The sequence below is a fragment of the Dermacentor albipictus genome, chromosome 3 (assembly GCF_038994185.2).
Source record: "Dermacentor albipictus isolate Rhodes 1998 colony chromosome 3, USDA_Dalb.pri_finalv2, whole genome shotgun sequence".
Taxonomy (NCBI): domain Eukaryota; kingdom Metazoa; phylum Arthropoda; class Arachnida; order Ixodida; family Ixodidae; genus Dermacentor; species Dermacentor albipictus.
Window position 1 is genome coordinate 5,381,666 of NC_091823.1, and position 19,673 is coordinate 5,401,338.

General features: G+C 47.1%; 1 protein-coding gene across 2 annotated transcripts in view; it reads left to right on the forward strand.

Moving 5' to 3' along the window:
• Window positions 1-19,673, forward strand: part of LOC135920179 (ankyrin repeat domain-containing protein 50) — a 116,392-nt gene that overhangs the window by 58,559 nt on the left and 38,160 nt on the right. For both annotated transcript variants that reach the window (XM_065454327.1, XM_065454326.1), the window contains one exon: window positions 3,108-3,385. In XM_065454327.1, coding sequence (XP_065310399.1) covers window positions 3,108-3,385 — 278 coding nt within the window. The remainder of the gene's footprint in view (window positions 1-3,107; window positions 3,386-19,673) is intronic.

Here is a 19,673-nt window from a genome sequence, read left to right on the forward strand (position 1 = left end):
CATGGAAATGATTATTGGCGACATCAAGTTCTGTTTTTCTGGTGGAAGCTTTGTCTTCGGACGTTATTACATAACAGACCGAAACACATTCATTTCGTAGATGGAGCGTGGTGTACGACTCAACAAAATGAGCTCGAGTCGCACCACATTTTGTTTTCAGTACTTTTGTACAAGGCATGTTTCAGTGATGTCTTGATATGTCGTGCTCAGTCTGTCGAGTTTCAGGAAGACACAAAACGCTGTGTAAGGCTACCGTTGGCGAATAAGAAACAGGAACACACACATATGCAGGTTCCAACTATCATGCACCAAGATTTAAGAATATGCAAGTGCCATGTAGGTAGAAATAACCAAGGTAATGTTGTTTGCTGTCACTTGGAGATATGCAGATTAATTGGGTAGAAGGCAAAAAAAGAAATAATTAGACTTAATTAATCAACTTCTCAAATATTATAATTAGGTGAAAAGTGTCAATGAGAAAATTGTAGAGCAACGTGAAAGTTTTTCCAAGCTTGAAAAAAGCCTGCAAATACACGCAAAGTGCTTCGAGTGGCCAAGCCGTGTGGCAATATTGCCTACTCCCGGGCTTCTTTCACGCGCATAAAAATACTTTTATGTAGCATGTATTGAGCAACAAAGAGCGGTATCAGGAATGTTTCATGTTGCGCTACAATTTTCTCATTGACACATTTCTTCTAATTATAATATTTGATAAGTTGATTAATTAAGGCTAATTATGTAATTTGACAGAAAGCAAAAAAATTATGTGACTATCTCCAAGCAATGGCAAACAACATTACCTTGCTTCTGTCTAGCAATGTGGCATTTCCACATATTTAAATATTTGTGCATGATAGTTGGTACACTTTGTTTATACAGTCAAGCCCCCTTATAACGAATCTGAGCATTACACGGCATCAGTTCATTGTACCCCGAAGTTTGTAGTAAGTGGACGACAGCTCAAAAAGAAAAAAATAAAGTGGCTAATCAAAACACAAAATTTATTTCTCTGCAACAAAGTTTGTGATGCTCATCTGTTTCTGCAGTACAGATCTGATGAGGGCGGTCTCCATTTTATTTAACGCAGAAGTGTGCTCTTCCCCAAGGCCCTTGGCATAGACAAGTTGCCTGAGGCTGTCTATGTAGCCCATTGCTACAGGTATGGTTATGGGTGCTGACTCTGAAGTTCCATCGTCACCCGATTCCTCCGCGTCGCTCTCCGCCCGCACTTCGCAAGTGATGCCCTCATCCGTGCATGGTTCTGCAATATCAGCGTCTTCATCCGCACAAATAAAGTCATCCCAACCAGTGTCTTAGGCCCCCATGTCGGAGTCGATGACGCACTGCCACAAATCGCCGCCGGGCCAATCATCTTCGGAAGCATCAGGCTCGACATCAGGCACTTCTTTGATGAAGCTGGTCTTGCGGAAACAGTTCCGAACACAAGTGGCTGTCACCTCTTCCCAGGCCACTTTTGTCATCTCAACGGCTGAACACAGTGAAACTTGAAGCGGCAAGTTGGTGGACGGGCGGTCAACAGCGACGAGCAAGCGCTCCACAATGCACCGCCTATACGATGCCTTAAATGCGCGTATAATGCCTAAATCAAGTGGCTGTGCTTTCAAAGTGGTATTGGGCGGCAGGAAAAGTAGAGTAAGTGCCGGCAGAGAAGTTTGCACGTTGTGCGCTGAGCATTTGTCGAGCACAAGCAGCGCATGCCTTCGTTGCCTCTGCACGTTGTGGTCAAACTCGCCCAGCCACTCTGCGAATAAATTGCACGTCATCCACGCCTTAGTATTGTGCCCTTAGTGCGCAGGTACACAGCTCTGAAAGCAACGCAGCTTCTTTCACACACAGATTTTCCTATTACAAAGAGCAAGCGCCGGTCGCACTGAAGTACTGTAACGTGCACCTTACTGTGCTTACCACCAGCACATGAGCCGCCTTTCATGGCGTGCGTCTTGTCCGGCAGCATCTGATAAAATAATGCAGGTTCATCTGTGTTTTAATGTCCTCCTCCCTGTAGCTTGCAGTAATGGCTCGGAGCAGGAATGCAAGGTTTTTGGCTTTGCCCAGTGTTATTGGTCCACTTATCAGAATGTTGCGAGCCGATGCGTCGGTGAACCACTTAAGCAGCACGTCCTCTATGTCCACATAAGTGACCTTCCGCAGGCGTTTTCTGTTCCTCTAGTTGACGGCAGAGCTGGCGATCTTCTCCCAGTTCTTTAGAATCGTCAAGATGGTTGGTTTAGACTCGTTGTACTTCTTCACCGGCTCGCAGTTTTTTGCTCCTTGAGACACTTCCTTCAAAATTGCTTGCTTCGTTACCGTGTTTAGCACTTTCCGTTTTGTGGCCGCTGCAGGTACAAATGTTCGTAATAGTTGATGTGTTAGTTAATTTGTTTCTATAAAGAAGAAATTAACAGAGCGAGAATGCACAAGCACAATTTATCACTACATTCAAGCATTTTCGGCACACAGCAAGTGTTGTCTGCTTGTGTTACAGCGTACTTCATGTTGATGTTAGCTGCGCGGTCTGTGTTGGTCTCGATCTGTCTTTTCGCAAGCACAATGGTTTGCCCTTGCATTGTGGGCCGCAAACGAAGCGATCGGCCACATGGCAAACGTACGAGCTGAGTGGCTGCAGTGCTGGTTGTCGGTATCCAATTGGCACCAGCATCTATGCGTTTGCAGTCGCCACTTCACACCAAACGATTACTATATACCACAATAGTGTTTCGCATGTCTGGTATTCAGGTAAACTTAAACGCAAGTGGTCTGGGCCTGGGCGTTTTACGGGATCAGCGGAGGCGCAAACATGAACGGCTTGTATGGTGCAGCCACCTGGTGGCACAGAGCTCAACCAGACACAGAACTAATATACTAGCAATAACTAACTGCATTCTACTTTGCTGCTGGAGCACACACACACACGTCACACACACACACACGCACACGCACACACACACACACACACACACACACACACACTGTGTTGATTATCACAACAAACACAGTGTTGATTATCAGAACTTGCACATTGTGGAATGTGTGCTTTTGCTATTTCAATTGGCGCTGAATGTCAAGAGCAAAAACCCCTTTTCCAGACTGTTGTTGGAAGCGGGTGCCAGGCTTCCAACAGATACAGCATCTGCCAGCATGGCGGGATCAGATGACGGAGGCTCACCTGTGCCCTCAATGCCCCCTGACCCCTTGGATGCCCTACTGTGTTCGGGTGCATCAGTCGATGATGTGGATGGAAACCAGCGGTCACTATTGCATACAGCCGCCTACGAAGGAGATGCTGTGCTGGTGGAGCGACTTCTGGAGGCCAAGGCTTCCCTGGAATTGGCTGACAGGAATGGCCAGACGCCACTCAACTTAGGTTTGTTGAAAGGACCAACTTGTTTTCACCAGACGTATGGTGCCTTGAAAAGCAGCTGTGAGTTAGGAGGGGGGGGGGGGTGGCGGCAATTATGTGTATGCGTAATACCATGCTTTATGTCAGACAAGGCCTCATTTGACCTGAGATGGAACCAGTGATTATGTGTTTTTGAGTCTACCTTTCTAACCAGTATACAGCAGCTGCTTTGCTCAGGTAAACAGATAATATTGTTTTGTGCTAGGTGCCAAGCAGAACACAAAAAGAAGGCAGACAAGCGTGCTCATCATTGAAAGACCTGATTAAAACCACAGAAATAAATAAAGTCAACTCCCGTTAATTTGGATCTAGTTAATTAGATTTCTCGGCCTGATCTAGGAAAACTTTCAAGCAATAACCATAATTTACAATATCTGATTATGGTATTTACCTGATTCTAATACACGACTTTTCTTAGGAAAATTTGCCTTAAATTGCCTGCGCAGTGCAATCAGATACGAAACTAAAACGGCTTTCATGGCATTCATATGTTTCAGGCTTATGTCTCTGTATGGCATGTTTGCTTGAGTCAACAGAATGAATGCACAAATGCTGCTTGCAGCACATACGCAAACTTCATTGAACAACACATTAAAGGAGTACTGAAAAAAAAAATTTCAATCTTGTTTTTTCTGCTGTAATAAGTAATTAATGACCTAGTAATGAAGGCACAAAACATCATTTGCTTCATAGCGAGGCAGGTCATTATTTAAAGTCTTGTTTGTAGTAACCAGTCCAAGCTTCGGTTTAAGAGAGCAACGAAAGGAGACAGTGGGTTTGCAAACTGGGCACTTGATCGCCCAAAGCTGTGACATGCATGCTCTCCGGCATACGAGCTTCATGTTGCTAGTTCGACTGCTATGCCGGCACGTGCTTTGCAATGTTCTTGCCATCATCATCGACATCGTCTTCAATTTTGTCGTCCAGTGGAGATAATTTCTTGCATGCAGGAGTCACCCCCACATTAGATGTGGCCAACCACTTTTGATTTGATCCACTACAAAGCAGGGACTCGGAAGTGCAGCGAGCTATCGGTATGCGTACGCACCGCTGCTAGTACGAACCTGTTGTCGAGGACACTTTGGGAACAAAGGTATTTCGGGGCAGTACACAAGGCGGGGTAGATAGTCGGCACAGCACCAGGCTTGGGGGTACATAGTCTTGAGGGAAGATTGGACTGCATAAGCTCGGCGGGTTTTGTTTACATCAGCACGCTCAAAATGAAGTGAGCAAATCTGACTGCTCTTCAAAGGAGTCCAATCTACTGTATTTACACGATTGTAAGTCGACTCGTATGTAAGTCGACCCCCCCATATCGCTTGACCGAAAAAAAAAAAAAATAAGAGAGCATACCCGAAGGCGCATTCGATAACGAAAATTTATTAGTAGCTGACGTGGTCACTCGACTACTCGTCTTCACTAGTGCTGCCATCGTCATCGTTGCTGCGGTCCCACAGCGCGTCATGGTCCAGCAAAATTTCAAATTTGGCAAACGACCGCACCAGGACATCTTGCAGAACAGCAGCCCACGCCAAATGCACCCAACCACACGCAGCCATCACGGAGGCTCTTTTGACAGGTCCGGTTGGCGTAATTTCGCAGTCTTCTGCCGCCAGCCACTCGTTGTACTCACAGTGGAGCAGAACCTTAAAATTAAGGCGAAGGTCCGGGCTTGTTTCATGACCACGTCGCACTTCAATGGCAGGGACCGATCACACATTTCAGCGACGTACGCCGCAAGCTTAGCCTACAACTCCGGAAAGCGTCCAGACTTTGGCACGTAGGAAATTTGTCACTTGCCGTCACAGGGTGAAAATTTCGCTTCGCTGCAGTCGCCAGTCTCGCACCACCCATTTAGAAACATCGAAATTGCGGCCCGCTTTGGATTTACATGGCGGGCTCAAAAATATCATGTTACAGGGTGCTGATCCCCAGCTGCAGACCCATATGCATTGACACACACAGCAGATGGATGCGGATGAAAAAAGAAAGAAAGGGGAGGGGATGACGTCATGCGAGCTTGCTGTGGGCCTACTGATTTGGGTACTTTTTACCGTTGTTGCTGACTGTGGTCGACGCATGCGGTGCTGAGTGACGTGATTTACATTCCGCGCTTTTGTCTCTTGTGCACATTGACCTTAACGAGTTGACGATAACCCCACAGAAGCCACCTAATAAAACTGGAAAGCAATACTTTCTTTCTAAGCAACAGAAGATTGCCATTAAGCGCAGTATGGCCCACTGTTTAACTGAAAGCCCCCATTGGAATTTAGGACAACTTCGCTGTTTCTTCAGCTTCAGAAGGAAAAAAGCACTTAGATTCTACTTGATGTACATTCCATCAACGAAAATTTTTTCCCGACCTTCGTATATGAACCAAGTTGTTATCAGTGCTGGCATACTAATTTGACGTTTCCTTTAATAAGAGTAAAGCATACTATACATCTTAATTCATAGGTGCAGTACCTAAGCTACTGATAGCTAGCAAGATTCTTGTTGCGTAATGTGATTAGCCTTCTGAGCATGTGCATTTCCGACTGACATTACACAAGTAAGGAAGCATCATTATACAATTCCGAATGACACAACACTGGGCAACGCACTGAATCTCTACACTCTCCCCCCTGGCAACAAAAGAAGAACATGAAGGCACTCGGTCTTACACTTGAAAACAAATAAAAAATGAACACTTTTTTTTCTTTTTGCAAATATGAGAACATTTACACATACACCAGATAACATGTAACTATGGGCTGCCCAGCAGTCAATTATCAGAACACTTGTCCAGGTTTAACATGAATTACTGGCTGACATGAATTACTGACATGAAATTGAAGGTCATACAGGTCTATGCCCCTACATCCAGTCATGATGACCAGGAAGTCGAGAGCTTCTATGAAGACGTGGAATCGGCGATGGGTAAAGTCAAAACAATATACACTATACTGTTGGGCGACTTCAATGCCAGAGTAGTGAAGAAGCAGGCTGGAGACAAATCAGTGGGGGAATATGGCATAGGCTCTAGGAATAGCAGGGAAGAGTTATCAGTAGAGTTTGCAGAACGGAATAATATACGGATAGTGAATACCTTCTTCCGCAAGCGGGATAGACGAAAGTAAACGTGGAGGAGCCCGAATGGTGAGACTAGAAATGAAATAGACCTTATACTCTGCGCTAACCCTGGCATCATGCAAGATGTGGACGTGCTCAGCAAGGTGTGCTGCAGTGACCATAGGATGGTAAGAACCCGAATTAGCCTAGACTTAAGGAGGGAACAGAAGAAACTGGTACATAAAAAGCTGATCAATGAGTTAACGGTAAGAGGGAAAATTGAAGAATTCTGGATCAAGCTACAGAACAGGTATTCGGCCTTAACTCAGGAAGAGGACCTTAGTGTTGCAGATATGAACGACAATCTTATGGGCATCATTAAGGAATGTGCAATAGAAGTCGGTGGTAACTCCGTTAGACAGCATGGCAGTAAGTTATCGCAGGAGACGAAAGATCTGATCAAGAAACGCCAATGTATGAAAGCCTCTAACCCTACAGCTAGAACAGAACTGGCAGAACTTTCCTTGTTAATCAACAAGCGTAAGACAGCTGACATAAGGAAGTATAATATGGATAGAATTGAATGTGCTCTCAGGAACGGAGGAAGCCTAAAAGCAGTGAAGAAGAAACTAGGAATAGGCAAGAATCAGATGTATGCATTAAGAGACAAAGCCGGCAACATCATTACTAATATGTATGGGATCGTTCAAGTGGCTGAGGAGTTCTATAGAGATTTATAGAGTACCAGTGGCACCCACGACGATAATGGAAGCGAGAATATTCTAGAGGAATTTGAAATCCCACAAGTAACGCCTGAAGAAGTAAAGAAAGCCTTGGGAGTTATGCAAAGGGGGAAGGCAGCTGGGGAGGACCAGGTAACAGCAGATTTGTTGAAGGATGGTGGGCAAATTGTTCTAGAAAAACTGGCCACCCTGTATACACAATGCCTCATCACTTCGAGTGTACCGGAATCTTATATACTCTTATATATAGCATTCATTGATTACGAGAAAGCATTTGATTCAGTCGAAACCTCAGCAGTCATGGAGGCATTACGGAATCAGGGTGTAGATGAGCTGTATGTAAAAATACTGAAAGATATCTATAGCGGCTACATAGTGCGGGAGATGTTCGGGTTATCCTCCGTGCTCTTGGGACAAAGGAACGAAAACACAGTAGTGCAAACAATCACAAGGGCATTTATTGCACCTTTCATAGATCAATGCCCGCTAGCCGAGTTGCTATCCACAAAACATGCCGATGGGCGCGCGACAGATCTAGAAGTTCGACTCACCGCGACCGGAAGCGAGCGAATATGTTCGCCCCATGCTGGATCCCAACGCCTGGTCGTTCGCATGTTCGGTCACGCCAACGGTGGTGCGTTCGAAGGTGCCCACGCGAGGCGGTCTCGCAGAAGCATGGGTCGGCGCGCACGCGGGAGACGTCCACGCCGTGCGCCGACCCGCCGGGCAAGAGGGTCGCTGCACGCGCAGCATGGCACGTCCGTGCTGCTTGCTGTCTCGAACCCAGGAGAGAGAGCGCCTTCCTTCCGGTTCCCAAGTAACCTCGCCTGTTGGCGGCGTTAGCAGCGCAACACTCGCGCCATCTCTCGCACTGCGCCCCAACCACATCGACCGACGCGGGCGTCACACAGGCCACGCGGCGAAGCGAGATTACAGGAGACGCGCCATGCGGGTAAACAACATATCAGGGGATGCGTGAGAGTTGCGCATCCCCACAATAGCCACCGTAGTCCTGCATAAAGAAAGCAACAAAATCCTCATAAAGAAAGGCGTCAGGCAGGGAGATATGATCTCTCCACTGCTATTCACAGCGTGTTTACAGGAGGTATTCAGAGACCTGGACTGGGAAGAATTGGGGATAAGAGTTAATGGAGAATACCTTAGTAACTTGCAATTTGCTGATGATATTGCCTTGCTTAGTAACTCAGGGGACCAACTGCAATGCGTACTTACTGACCTGGAAAGGCAAAGCAGAAGGGTGGGTTTAAAAATTAATCTGCAGAAAACTAAAGTAATGTTTAGGAAGAGAACAGCAGTTTACGATAGGTAGCGAGGCACTGGAAGTGGTAAGGGAATACATCTACTTAGGACAGGTAGTGACTGCGGATCCGGATCATGAGACGGAAATAATCAGAAGAATAAGAATGGGCTGGGGTGCGTTTGGCAGGCATTCTCAGATCATGAACAGCAGGCTGCCATTATCCCTCAAGAGAAAAGTGTATAACAGCTGTGTCATACCAGTACTCACATATGGGGCAGAAACCTGGAGGCTTACGAAAAGGGTTCTACTTAAATTGAGGACGACGCAACGAGCAGTGGAAAGAAGAATGATAGGTGGGGCGTTAAGAGATAAGAAAAGAGCAGACTGGGTGAGGGAACAAACGCGAGTTAATGACATCTTAGTTGAAATCAAGAAAAAGAAATGGGCTTGGGCAGGACACGTAATGAGGAGGGAAGATAACTGATGGTCATTAAGGGCTATGGACTGGATTGCAAGGGAAGGGAAGTGTAACAGGGGGTGGCAGAAAGTTAGGTGGGCGGATGAGATTAAGAAGTTTGCAGGGACAACATGGCCACAATTAGTACATGACCGGGGTAGTTGGAGAAGTATGAGAGAGGCCTTTGCCCTGCAGTGGGCATAACCAGGCTGCTGCTGCTGCTGATGATGATGATGATGACTGACATGGCGTGAAACACTGACAGAACATGAGGACATGAAATACTGACACGTCATGTAACAAAATTGTGTAAATGATGCCGTTTCTGGCACCACTGTTTTGATTGTCGCGGTGCCAATAATGGCTCCAGTTTTGAGCTTTGCCGCTCAGTTAAGCACCCACCAGATGAAACGGGGGGCGGAGATGAAGACTTGACATGTGAGCTTTCTAGCTCCCTGAAGCGCTCGTCAGGCGACTCTGAAGGTGAAGAACAAGAATCAAAAGAATCCCAAAGTTCACTGACGCGCTCCTCAGACACAGCTGGGAGCGAAGTTTTATGAGGAACTGCATGGGAGCACGAAGGCTCGGAGACATGAGCGTTATGTGTTTCAATGAAAGCATGGGGACTGGGCACATCAGTCGTGTTGTGAAGGTGCCTGCATTGAACCATTCGGTTCAGTTACAGGCCTGTCAGGCGAAATAATATGTTGGCTGGGCACAACAGCCGAACGTAGAAGTGGTGCCTGAATAGAATCCTCAGATCCTTATCCTGTGAAATGCTCAGTAGTCGACGCTGCGAGCAGAGCATTTTGACTGGGCATGTCAGTCAGCATAAGTAATCGTGTCTGACTCTCTCGCCTTATGGCTGAACATGAAATACTCATTCAAGCTATTTTACGAGCTGTATAAGAACACACTCGCGAATGAGAAGAACTGCACTGAAATGTGCAATTCACTGAAGGCATATTTGAAGTAATTGCATCTGACTGTTTTGCAACAGAATTGGTAAGAGCATTATGTGCCTTAGCATGTGAGCGACTATAGAAATACCTGGTAGGAATGCGCTCAACCAGCAAACTCACCCGTGATGTAGAGTCCACCTGGGTTTTACGTGGAGCTTGCCATTGCGACGCTTTAACTGGGATGATGCATGCTGGCATCAGTTGGACAGAACTTCAGACATGGCACATTTCCAATTAAAATGATGTGTGTAAGTCCACTAAGAAAGAACGTTCCAACACTCTACACTGGTTCACTCTCGCTGGTGGTGCAGTCTAACAGGCGTTGGCATGCGCTGCACTGCTGAAGCCCGCTGTAACGTACAAGTTCAGTGAAGTCTGACGACGTTCTGTCCAGCGGGAACCAATGTCGAAGTCCGGTGGTGAAAATGAGGCTTGGATGCGAGACAAAGTCGCTCCATTGATCACTACCTTGAGTGCCTTAATGGTATCGAGTCCCAGAAGTGACGAACCAAGTTCAGTCACGTGAAAGTTCACCAAAGCTGACTTGTTTTGGTACTCGATAGTCGCAGAGGAAAATTCTTAATTCTGCACCACTTGCTCAGAGTAGTTTTGTATGATTAAATGCGATTGCAGGAGGCAGATATGTGAAAAGTACTTGTTGTGCTCACGAACATTCATGAGTGAGACGATTGCCCCTGTGTCGATCATCAAGGGAAGAGTAACATCGTTAACTTGTACGGGAACGCGCATAAGCGACAGGGCGCCGACCGCGTGTTGAACTAGTACAATGGTCGATGTCTTTATGGTAGTATTCTCTTGCATTTCCAGCTCGTTGACTGGTCCTGATGTACTTTCTGATGAATGACACATTTGAAAAAAGTGTCCCTTCTTCTCGCATGTCTGACAGAACTTTTGATAGGCAGGACAATCCGGAAAATTTGCCCAGTGCTGTGGCGAGCCGCAGCGGAAACAGCCGCCTGGCCGAAGCGACAGATCGGAGGCAGAGGAGGCGCCCGGTTTCCTCCATCCCTGTCAGGGAGGTCCACCTCCTCGCTCTCAGTGTCCGCCATCTCGGCGCGGTTGGGGGGGAGTGCCTGTCTGTTGGCCGCCATCTTGTAATGCAGTCGGGCAGGGAGGATAACCGCCATCTTGGAACAGCGCGGAGCGGTGAATACTGCTATCTTGAAATGCAGTCGGGCGGGAAGGATAACCGCTATCTTGGAACAACACGGGGCGGTGAAGACCACCATCTTGAAATGCAGTCGGGCGGGGAGGATAACCGCTATCTTGAAGGTCCCGTGGAAGACGAGACTGGTTGCGACCGCCATTTTGAGGTTGACGACGCTGTGAAATGGCGTCTACTTGTAGAGTGCTGAGCTTCTCCATGATTTTATCAGTACATTCTTCTTGCGCAATCTCCAATACCTTGTTAGCAGTGAAGTACTTGCTGAGTGTGATGAACCTGCGGCGGAGCCGTTGCGATTGCAAGCCGCACAGAATTTGATCTTGGACCATGAGGTTGGTGGCAGCGCTGAACTTGCAGGATTTGAAGAGCCGCTGCACAAGTCTTGTATGAACTCGGTTGTAGCTTCCGCCGAACTCTGGTCTCTGTGCTTAAAATGGGCGTGGCTGCAAAATTCATCTTCTTTAGTCAAAAAGTGCTTATCGAGCCCTTGAAGCACATCTTCATAAACGTCACATGGACCCACGTCCCCTGTCCCTTCGTCTGCCTCAGTCTGTGTCTTGATGATGTTATAGTAGACGCTGACGCCTTCCACCCCCAGCGCGTTGAGGAGAAGTACTTTTTTGTGTTCCGGCTTAGCGGTCCTGGCGTCGTTGTCAATGTATGCAGGTAGGCTCGATGTAGTTGGATCCTTGTCGCCACACTGTTACGTTGGCGTGGCCACCATGCATGCCATGCCGGGCACTTTGGGCATGCCAGGACGGCGGACAGAGATGCAGACAAAGACCAAGGCAGAGAGTGTTTATTGTAGCGTGCACGCCTTAAATAGGCTGGGTGTCGGTACGTAAGTGCTCCCAGAGGGCAGTTTAGAGACGGTTTTGATTTTGAAGCTCTGATACAACATGCGCCACCATTGCATTGCGCTACCATTGCAGGAGACGACAGTGGTGAATATCATTCGAGGTTCGGCACGTGGTTCAGCTCTGCCTGGCGGGGAATTCACTGGATGGTGCACGGCGCAGCGCAAGTGCATGTTGGATCGGGTAGCATTCCTCGTTGCATGCCTCATCGTACATTCTCTGCCAAAACGCATGGATGACGTGGCACACGATGTGGATGTCAACAGAGGCGACATATTTTGCCTCACGAATATATGGATGAGGCTGGATGACAAGAGACCGATCACAGGATGCTCATCCATGTGCACCGCTCGGCGACCTGACAACATCGCTACTGGCATCGCCATATATGCTAAGCCATATATGCTAAGCATATATGCTTCAACTACAACCCGTCCGGCTTGGAGACTGCTTTGGTGCAGACGGATTGATGTGTGCCATTCGTTGAAATGGGGCTCGTGGTTGCAGGTGTATATGTGGCACCAAATCGGTCTCAAACAGAAGACATGGCAGTATTCGTGTACAGGAATCTGCCTTTGTCTCTACGTTGCGGCATGTCTATGCTCATCATAGGACATTTCATTTGGGATGCATGTTCAGTGTAACAGTACTAAACTCTGCAACATTTCATCACAACACTAAACTCGGCAACAATTGGCACTTTTTGGCCATACTTTATGGCCCTCGCGCCACAAGACACCACATATCATCATCATCATCAAACTCGGCTACATAACTCGGTGACACATTCAGCGACAAGTACTAATGCTCTCGCATTTACACATGCCTAGGTGCCTCCCGTAGTTTTCGATATTCAAGTCAATGTTCGTCTTTCTTTCCTTGATTCGATTCGATATTTGATTCGAAATCTATTATTTGGTATTCGCACGCCCCTAGAAATAAGCACTGCCCCAGTGGTCAGATGCCATTCTGGCGTTTTAGTTCCTGCTGCATCTGGAGGCCATGATGAGTGAGAACCCTGAAAGGCCAATTATGGTCATGGCCGAACAGTTTCAAGTGACGCAATTAACAGTCAAGCTTTCTGCACGCGATGTCGTTAAGCACCACTCATAAGTAATGGATATGCTTGCTCCCACAGGGCCTGCGTACAACCCCTGAGTGGCTGGCTGTGAACATCCGTGGCCATGTCACCTGCTATGTGGTGTCCTTGATCCCAATATGTAAACCTGCTACGCTGCTACGAATGGGTGCGGGGGGGGGGGGGAGGGAAAGGCGTCACTAAGAGGCAGACTAACAAACAGCCACACAACATTACGAACTCGCTAAAACCTTTTATTGTTGCAGCATTGTCCAACATTAGCACGTGCTATGTGATTCGAGCATGCTGCCGTAATCTAGTTGAAATCAGTCAGTAATTACAGCCAAAGATGGTTTTATTCAACACCCCTAGAAAAAAATTAAAAACTACATAAACAATTTGGAATGACTATTTCGATTCGTGACTAAAATATTATCGCTAATATGAAGTCATCATTATGTTCTCAAATACCTGCGCACCCGGACAACATTGATGTACTATTAGACACCACTCCGAAATGTACTACTGACTTGTGAGTTCTGCAAAACCGTTGTAAACAATATAGTAATTTCACCTAAGCTGTAATTTTAGCTGCTGTAACACACGCAGTTTGCAGAACTGCAATACTTGTTTTTGGTGCGGAGATAAGGGTTTGTAAACCTTGTACTGTTTATTTTATGAAACTTACACATTTCTGGCAATATTTATGAAAAGTTGAGGCCCTCAATCAAAATTCTGCTTTCTAGAATCACTATAATTGAACTTGTCTCTTGAATGCAACAAATTTCATTTAACGCCCAATTCATTTAATCTTGCACTACAGTAAAACCTCGTTAAACTATACCTGCTTAAACAATAGTTTCGTTTTAAAAGTACTAAAGTCAAATTCCCGACTCAGCGGCCATTGAACATAAGGTGTTTTGTATCTGCATAAACCGTACCGGCTTATTGCATACGTATCAGTTAAAATGTAGTGTTTCCACTTTTTGTCGCACAAACACATGGTGCATTGTCTCCATTGGGCAGCCCAGCCGAACAACAAGCCCCAGAGATCAGCACAATGGCCTCCAAGTGCCCTGTGCGTTTGCACGTGAAGCCACATCATCATCAACATCATTTTGGCGCCCTGTCAGAGATTGGTGTGGCGTCATGCAAGCGAAAACTCGCGTCAAGCCGAAACTCGGATAAAGACTATGCCGGATGCTCAGCATAGAAGAAAAATTAGACATCGTTCATGCTATCGAACGCGACACTAAATGTCGGCGCTGGCACAAGACATGAGTCTATTGTTGACAACGGCGTGTGGCATTTGGAATGCGAAGAAGTTGTTTGTTAGCACTGCTGCGACCGTGAAGAGATGTCGGCTACAAGGTTTGACTTTTCGCCATATTGCCTCTGTGTTGCCGAAGTGTCGTCTAGCGACAGTGATAAGGACGACACGGAAAACGACAGCACGGGCGATTCAGGTCCGACAGTGGCAGAAGCTGCGCATTACGTCAGCCTACCCCACAATGAAAAGGTGCCCCGCGACTTCTGCTATGCTACCGTGCCTGTGCACAGAGAATATGCAATGCCAACGAGGAATCTGCCATGCGAGTGTTTGCCGAGAAGAGGGGGCTGGCTGAAAAGTTGGCTCACAGCTTCAGCAAACTTGAGGCCGCTGTCGCCGCTGCTAGGCCGCTGCGGCATCAAACGAAAATAACACGGTTGTCACGCAAAGTAAATAAATACGGCATGTTTTTTCCCCTTTCATCACACTCTCTCCGAGTTCTGTTTTTGACAGGTAAGTGGGTGATCTCATGCGATTTTGGTTAAGCAGTACTATCGTTTAGTACATACTTTTTCTGAGCTCTGGCCAACTACGGTTTAACGAGGTTTCACTGTAATATGAGCATGTCAAGGGTGAGCTTCCCACTGCGACATGCTGTCCATCGTTACCCCTGGCTAAACCTAACCAACTTTATCACATCAGCAGCTGGCGACCAAAACTGTGGTTTGGTACCGAGCCTTCCCAGCAGCTGTACAGCATTTGGAAACTGGAAGAACCACCTTGACAATGAAAGTCACAAGTGACAGCATGATTGTTCGTGGCTGCCATGCATGTTTCCTAGACATTGCACATGTGGATCAGTATAAAAAAAATTGTGCAAGGCATCATACAGCGTCCAAAAATTTGAGTTGTGATTCGTTCAGATGGCGGTGACCCAAGGATGCTCAAATAATAATACAGGTCCGAAAAAACATTGGTAGGAAACTTATTTCAGTTTACCAGACACTTGATTAAAAATAACAGGTGATGGGGAAACCAAGTGTGTTTCTTCTTGTGTGACTCTACAAAAATGGGTTGAAGCTTGCGACATCGTATCACACTCCATACAATGCCTACATGCATCACAACAATGCATGTGTGCCTAAACTGCGCCTCACTGCTTCTCTGACAAAGCTAACACCCGACTGAGAGCTCAAGGTTGCCATGTGATTGGCTGCCACGGTCATTCACAACAGCAGTGTCATGTGGGTCAGTGCTCTCCTTGGGGAAAAATGAATGAAGGTTGTAAGAGTTGTCGAACGATCCCACCACTGTCAACCAGATGTAGGAGTCGTCGGACGATCTCGCCGCTGCCACCATTTGAAGGAGTTGAAGGTCGTAGAGAGGAACTCGGTGAACAGGATTTATTTGCAGTATTTACAGTTGAAACATGAGGTACATCGACAGTCTAGCGTGACTCCCATATGGAGCCCGCTAGACTAGCATACAGCAAACAGCTTACGAGCACACAGCTCACGAGTACATTTCGAGCCTGACAATGAGCACGCAGCTCAGTAGTACATCTCGAGCATGACAGCGAATACACAACGAGCACGCACTAGCAGCCAACAATCGCTGCTTATATTCTCTCCGCTCGACGTCATAGTTCGACGTCATTGAAGATGACCCGCCCTTTTGAAGGAGGCGGGCTCACATACACATGTTGCACAGGTTTCAGTGCTGCACACACACACAGGTGTAAAGGTCCGGAGCCGACCTTCAGAGTGGCTTTGTAGAACTCTGCTCCGTCCCGGGTGGCACGCCGGGTAACACATTCCCGAGCTGACCCCGCGCCACGTGGCTGCCGGTTATTCGCAGTTCTCTGAAGTGTGCCCCGTCTGGTTGGATTGGAACACGTGCAGCGGGCTGAAATAGCTGGCACGTTGCCACCCCGTCCGGCCATTCCTAACGGCTCTTCCATGGCCCGGAAAATCTCGCCTGACCAGTGCTGGCAACCACTGGGCAGGAAGGGAATGGCTGGCGAGTAAGACGATGGGTTTGCTCTCTGCAACCCCTGCGTGCTTGGAATGCCTTCAACCATCTCACAACAACTGGCACAGAAGAGTCGATCCCGGCAACACAATACCGCTCAGCGTTCAAACGCTCTGAATTAGCTGTTAACCTACCAGGCTTCCTATCAAAATTTCAATGCAAGTCACACAACTGGGAAGCCCAAATTTTTTCCCAAAATTTTGTGCCGCCAAAGCGAGCGTTCACGTTCCCCTTGAGTTCGACCAAACGCAACCGTCGCGCTGCACAAGAGTAAAGGTTTATGCAGTATTAAACTGAAGGCTGTTAACCACTAATACACGAACATAATTTAAGCAGCCTAGCTTCACGAACAGTATGTTCTTACCTTATCGCAGTGGCGTACTTATCTCATGTACGGTTGCCACTGGATCGTCTGGCCAACTCCACAGGTACGTAAATTCAATCGCGCTAGCTTTGGTCCCTATTACGAACGCGTACTTGCGTCATACACAAAGTTTTTATCACACTTACTCACATTTGTTCCTTTAGTCCACACCGGACACGTTCCTTAAACGAACAACCAAACTTGCGTAACTTACACAACACAAAGGAACCTTCATACAAATGTGTCTTCTAATAACTCGTTCTTTGCACGCTAACTACCGAAGTCAGAATACGGCTGCTTTTAACACACACGAGCAACCCAGTCAATAACAATCTGCTTCCCTTTGTCCGTGCAAGACGCACTAAAGGAACTAAGAGCTTTTCTCAGTGCAAATCACGCACTTACTGAATACCTACGCGCTTAACCTTAGAAAATGAAAAAAATGCTTATATAAAAAAAAAGGTTAGCTAATACACACGTGCGTTATGATAGGCCTCTCAACGATAACCTTTGACACTCAGGTTACTCACATGCAAAAAAAAAGAGCCTATCTACTCAGTGATGAACACCTCGTGAGACTAAACTATTATCTAAAATTCATCTTTCAGATCTCGGAGCTTCTCAAACAAAACATATAAACAAAGCTCATACCTTACATATTGAAAAAAATTCTTAGTCTCAAATTGCGAAAATTTCCAAGTGCTCAAAAATAAAACAAAACAACATCTTGCACTTCTACGGAAGCTCTCTTGGCCTCCCGTTCCAAGCATTTACAACTGACTCATACTTTTGAGCCGTACTCGAGGTGATTGCGGTTTGAAAGCTACTCTGGCTACCGAGGAACAACAAAAGGGCTGACTCACTATCAGCTCCCCCAAGACGTTACAGTCCCCTGCCAATTTGCATCCTGGCGCCCTGCCTTCAACAGGAACTCGATTGACCACGTCGCTACTCCCCACCTGGTCTAGTCTTGCCACCTTGCGCTTCTTTGTACTACACGCTGAGCTTCGAAAAGAACAATGGATCGACGCAGAATTTAACTGCCCTGTGCCCTTTCTCCGCGTCCGTGCAGAACATGCTTCTAGGTCTCCCTTTGACCAGTGGCTTGAATGTGTTTGATGCGTCACCATCGTCAACGATGACCACACCTTTCTTTTCCTCGCGGCCTGGCTTTTTGCGTCTTTCGCTGTCTTTGGCTGCGCTACTTTAGTAACCGCATTCCGATCTTTAGCGCGCTTCTTTCTGCGGCGGTTTTTCTTTGATCTCGCTTTCATGTCGCCTTCTCGCGCCTTGTGCTGGCCGTTACACATTTCGTCGACCCGGATCGGTCTCTTACCCGCACAGTCTGAGTGATTCTTAACTAAATCACCCCTCTCTTGGCTACCTAGACTGGCGGAGAGCCGCACCGATCCCTGATGCAGTTGCTTTCCCGTGAGCTATGGAGTTCTCCATCCTGAGAACTACTCTCAACTGCATCATCCAGCTCGCACGTCACTTCGGCACGCAGATCCGACTTGACATGGGTGCTCGTGTCTATCGGGTCAGCAGTACCCTTTACTTCGCTAGCAACCTCGCTAACATTACAAGCGACGCACACGCGCGGTAACTGTGCCAATTTGTTCGCAGCTGGCCTAGCTGTCTCTGCAGTCCTCTGTTGGCACAGCACCTCGTCGCTCTCACTCCGGCCTTTAACGACCTCTACTGCACTAAGGCTTTGTTAGCTGCTAGCACTTCGAGTTTACTTATGAACGTGCTGCTAATCTCGCAGGTGCTGCTAGTTCTCTCGGCTTTTGAGCAAAATCTGTTATCTACTTCCTCCCACTTTCGCTGCATCCTGCCTACAGATTTCTCAAGCCCCTGTTGACTTTGCTCAATTAACTGCTCAAAACCTTGAATCTCATTGTTCAATGCAGCAACGTACTGCCTCGTTACTTCTGTTAGGCCTTCTTCCTGCGAAACCCCTTTCAGTTTCTGCCTAGCTTCTTCCTGTTTTTGCCTAAACTCATCCTCTTCTTGCCTAATTGCTTCCTGTTCCCGTTTCTTACTTAGAATTCATTTGCCCATTTGTTCTATGAATTTCAAATCATTCTCACTTTCGAGAATTGTCTTACGAATTTCTGTTTCTGTCAAGTCCTCCTCTACGTGTACCTCGATCTCTTCACACAACCACAACAGGTCAGCTCTCGTCAAACACATTAGGACCATGGTCGCTACTTTAAGCTTTGGCTCTGCTGTCACACAATACTTGTTGCGATACCCACGCAAATCAAAATACAAGTAAAAGATCCCCAGCCAATCAAATCCAAAAAAACAGAGAAATTGAAGCCTGGTAAATCTTACAGCCGAAAGCAAACGCTTACCCACTGAAGCAGCACCATATCACCAGTCCTTCCCCGCCGTATCCAGTCAGTTGCAAGAGGTGGTCAATCTCAAGTCGCCTCCAACTTGATCAGGATACCGGTCGGTCACCATGTGCCAATGTCCGTCAGCTGCCGTTGCTGTCTCCGAGTCGTAGGCCGATTTACGAGCCGTAGGCCGATCCCACCGCTGCCACCAGATATTAGATTCGTTGGACGATTCCACCGCTGCCACCAGTTGTAAGAGTTGTCAAACGATCCCACTGCTGTCAACCAGATGTAGGAGTCGTCGGACGATCTTGCCGCTGCCACCATTTGAAGGAGTTGAAGGTCGTAGAGAGGAACTCGATGAACAGTATTTATTTGCAGTATTTACAGTTGAAACATGAGGTACATCGACAGTCTAGCGTGACTCCCATATGGAGCCCGCTAGACTAGCATACAGCAAACAGCTTACGAGCACACAGCTCACGAGTACATTTCGAGCCTGACAACGAGCACGCAGCTCACTAGTACATCTCGAGCACGACAGCGAGCCCACAACAAGCACACACTAGCAGCCAACAATCGCTGCTTATATCCTCTCCGCTCGACGTCATAGTTCGATATCATTGAAGATGACCCACCCGTTTAGA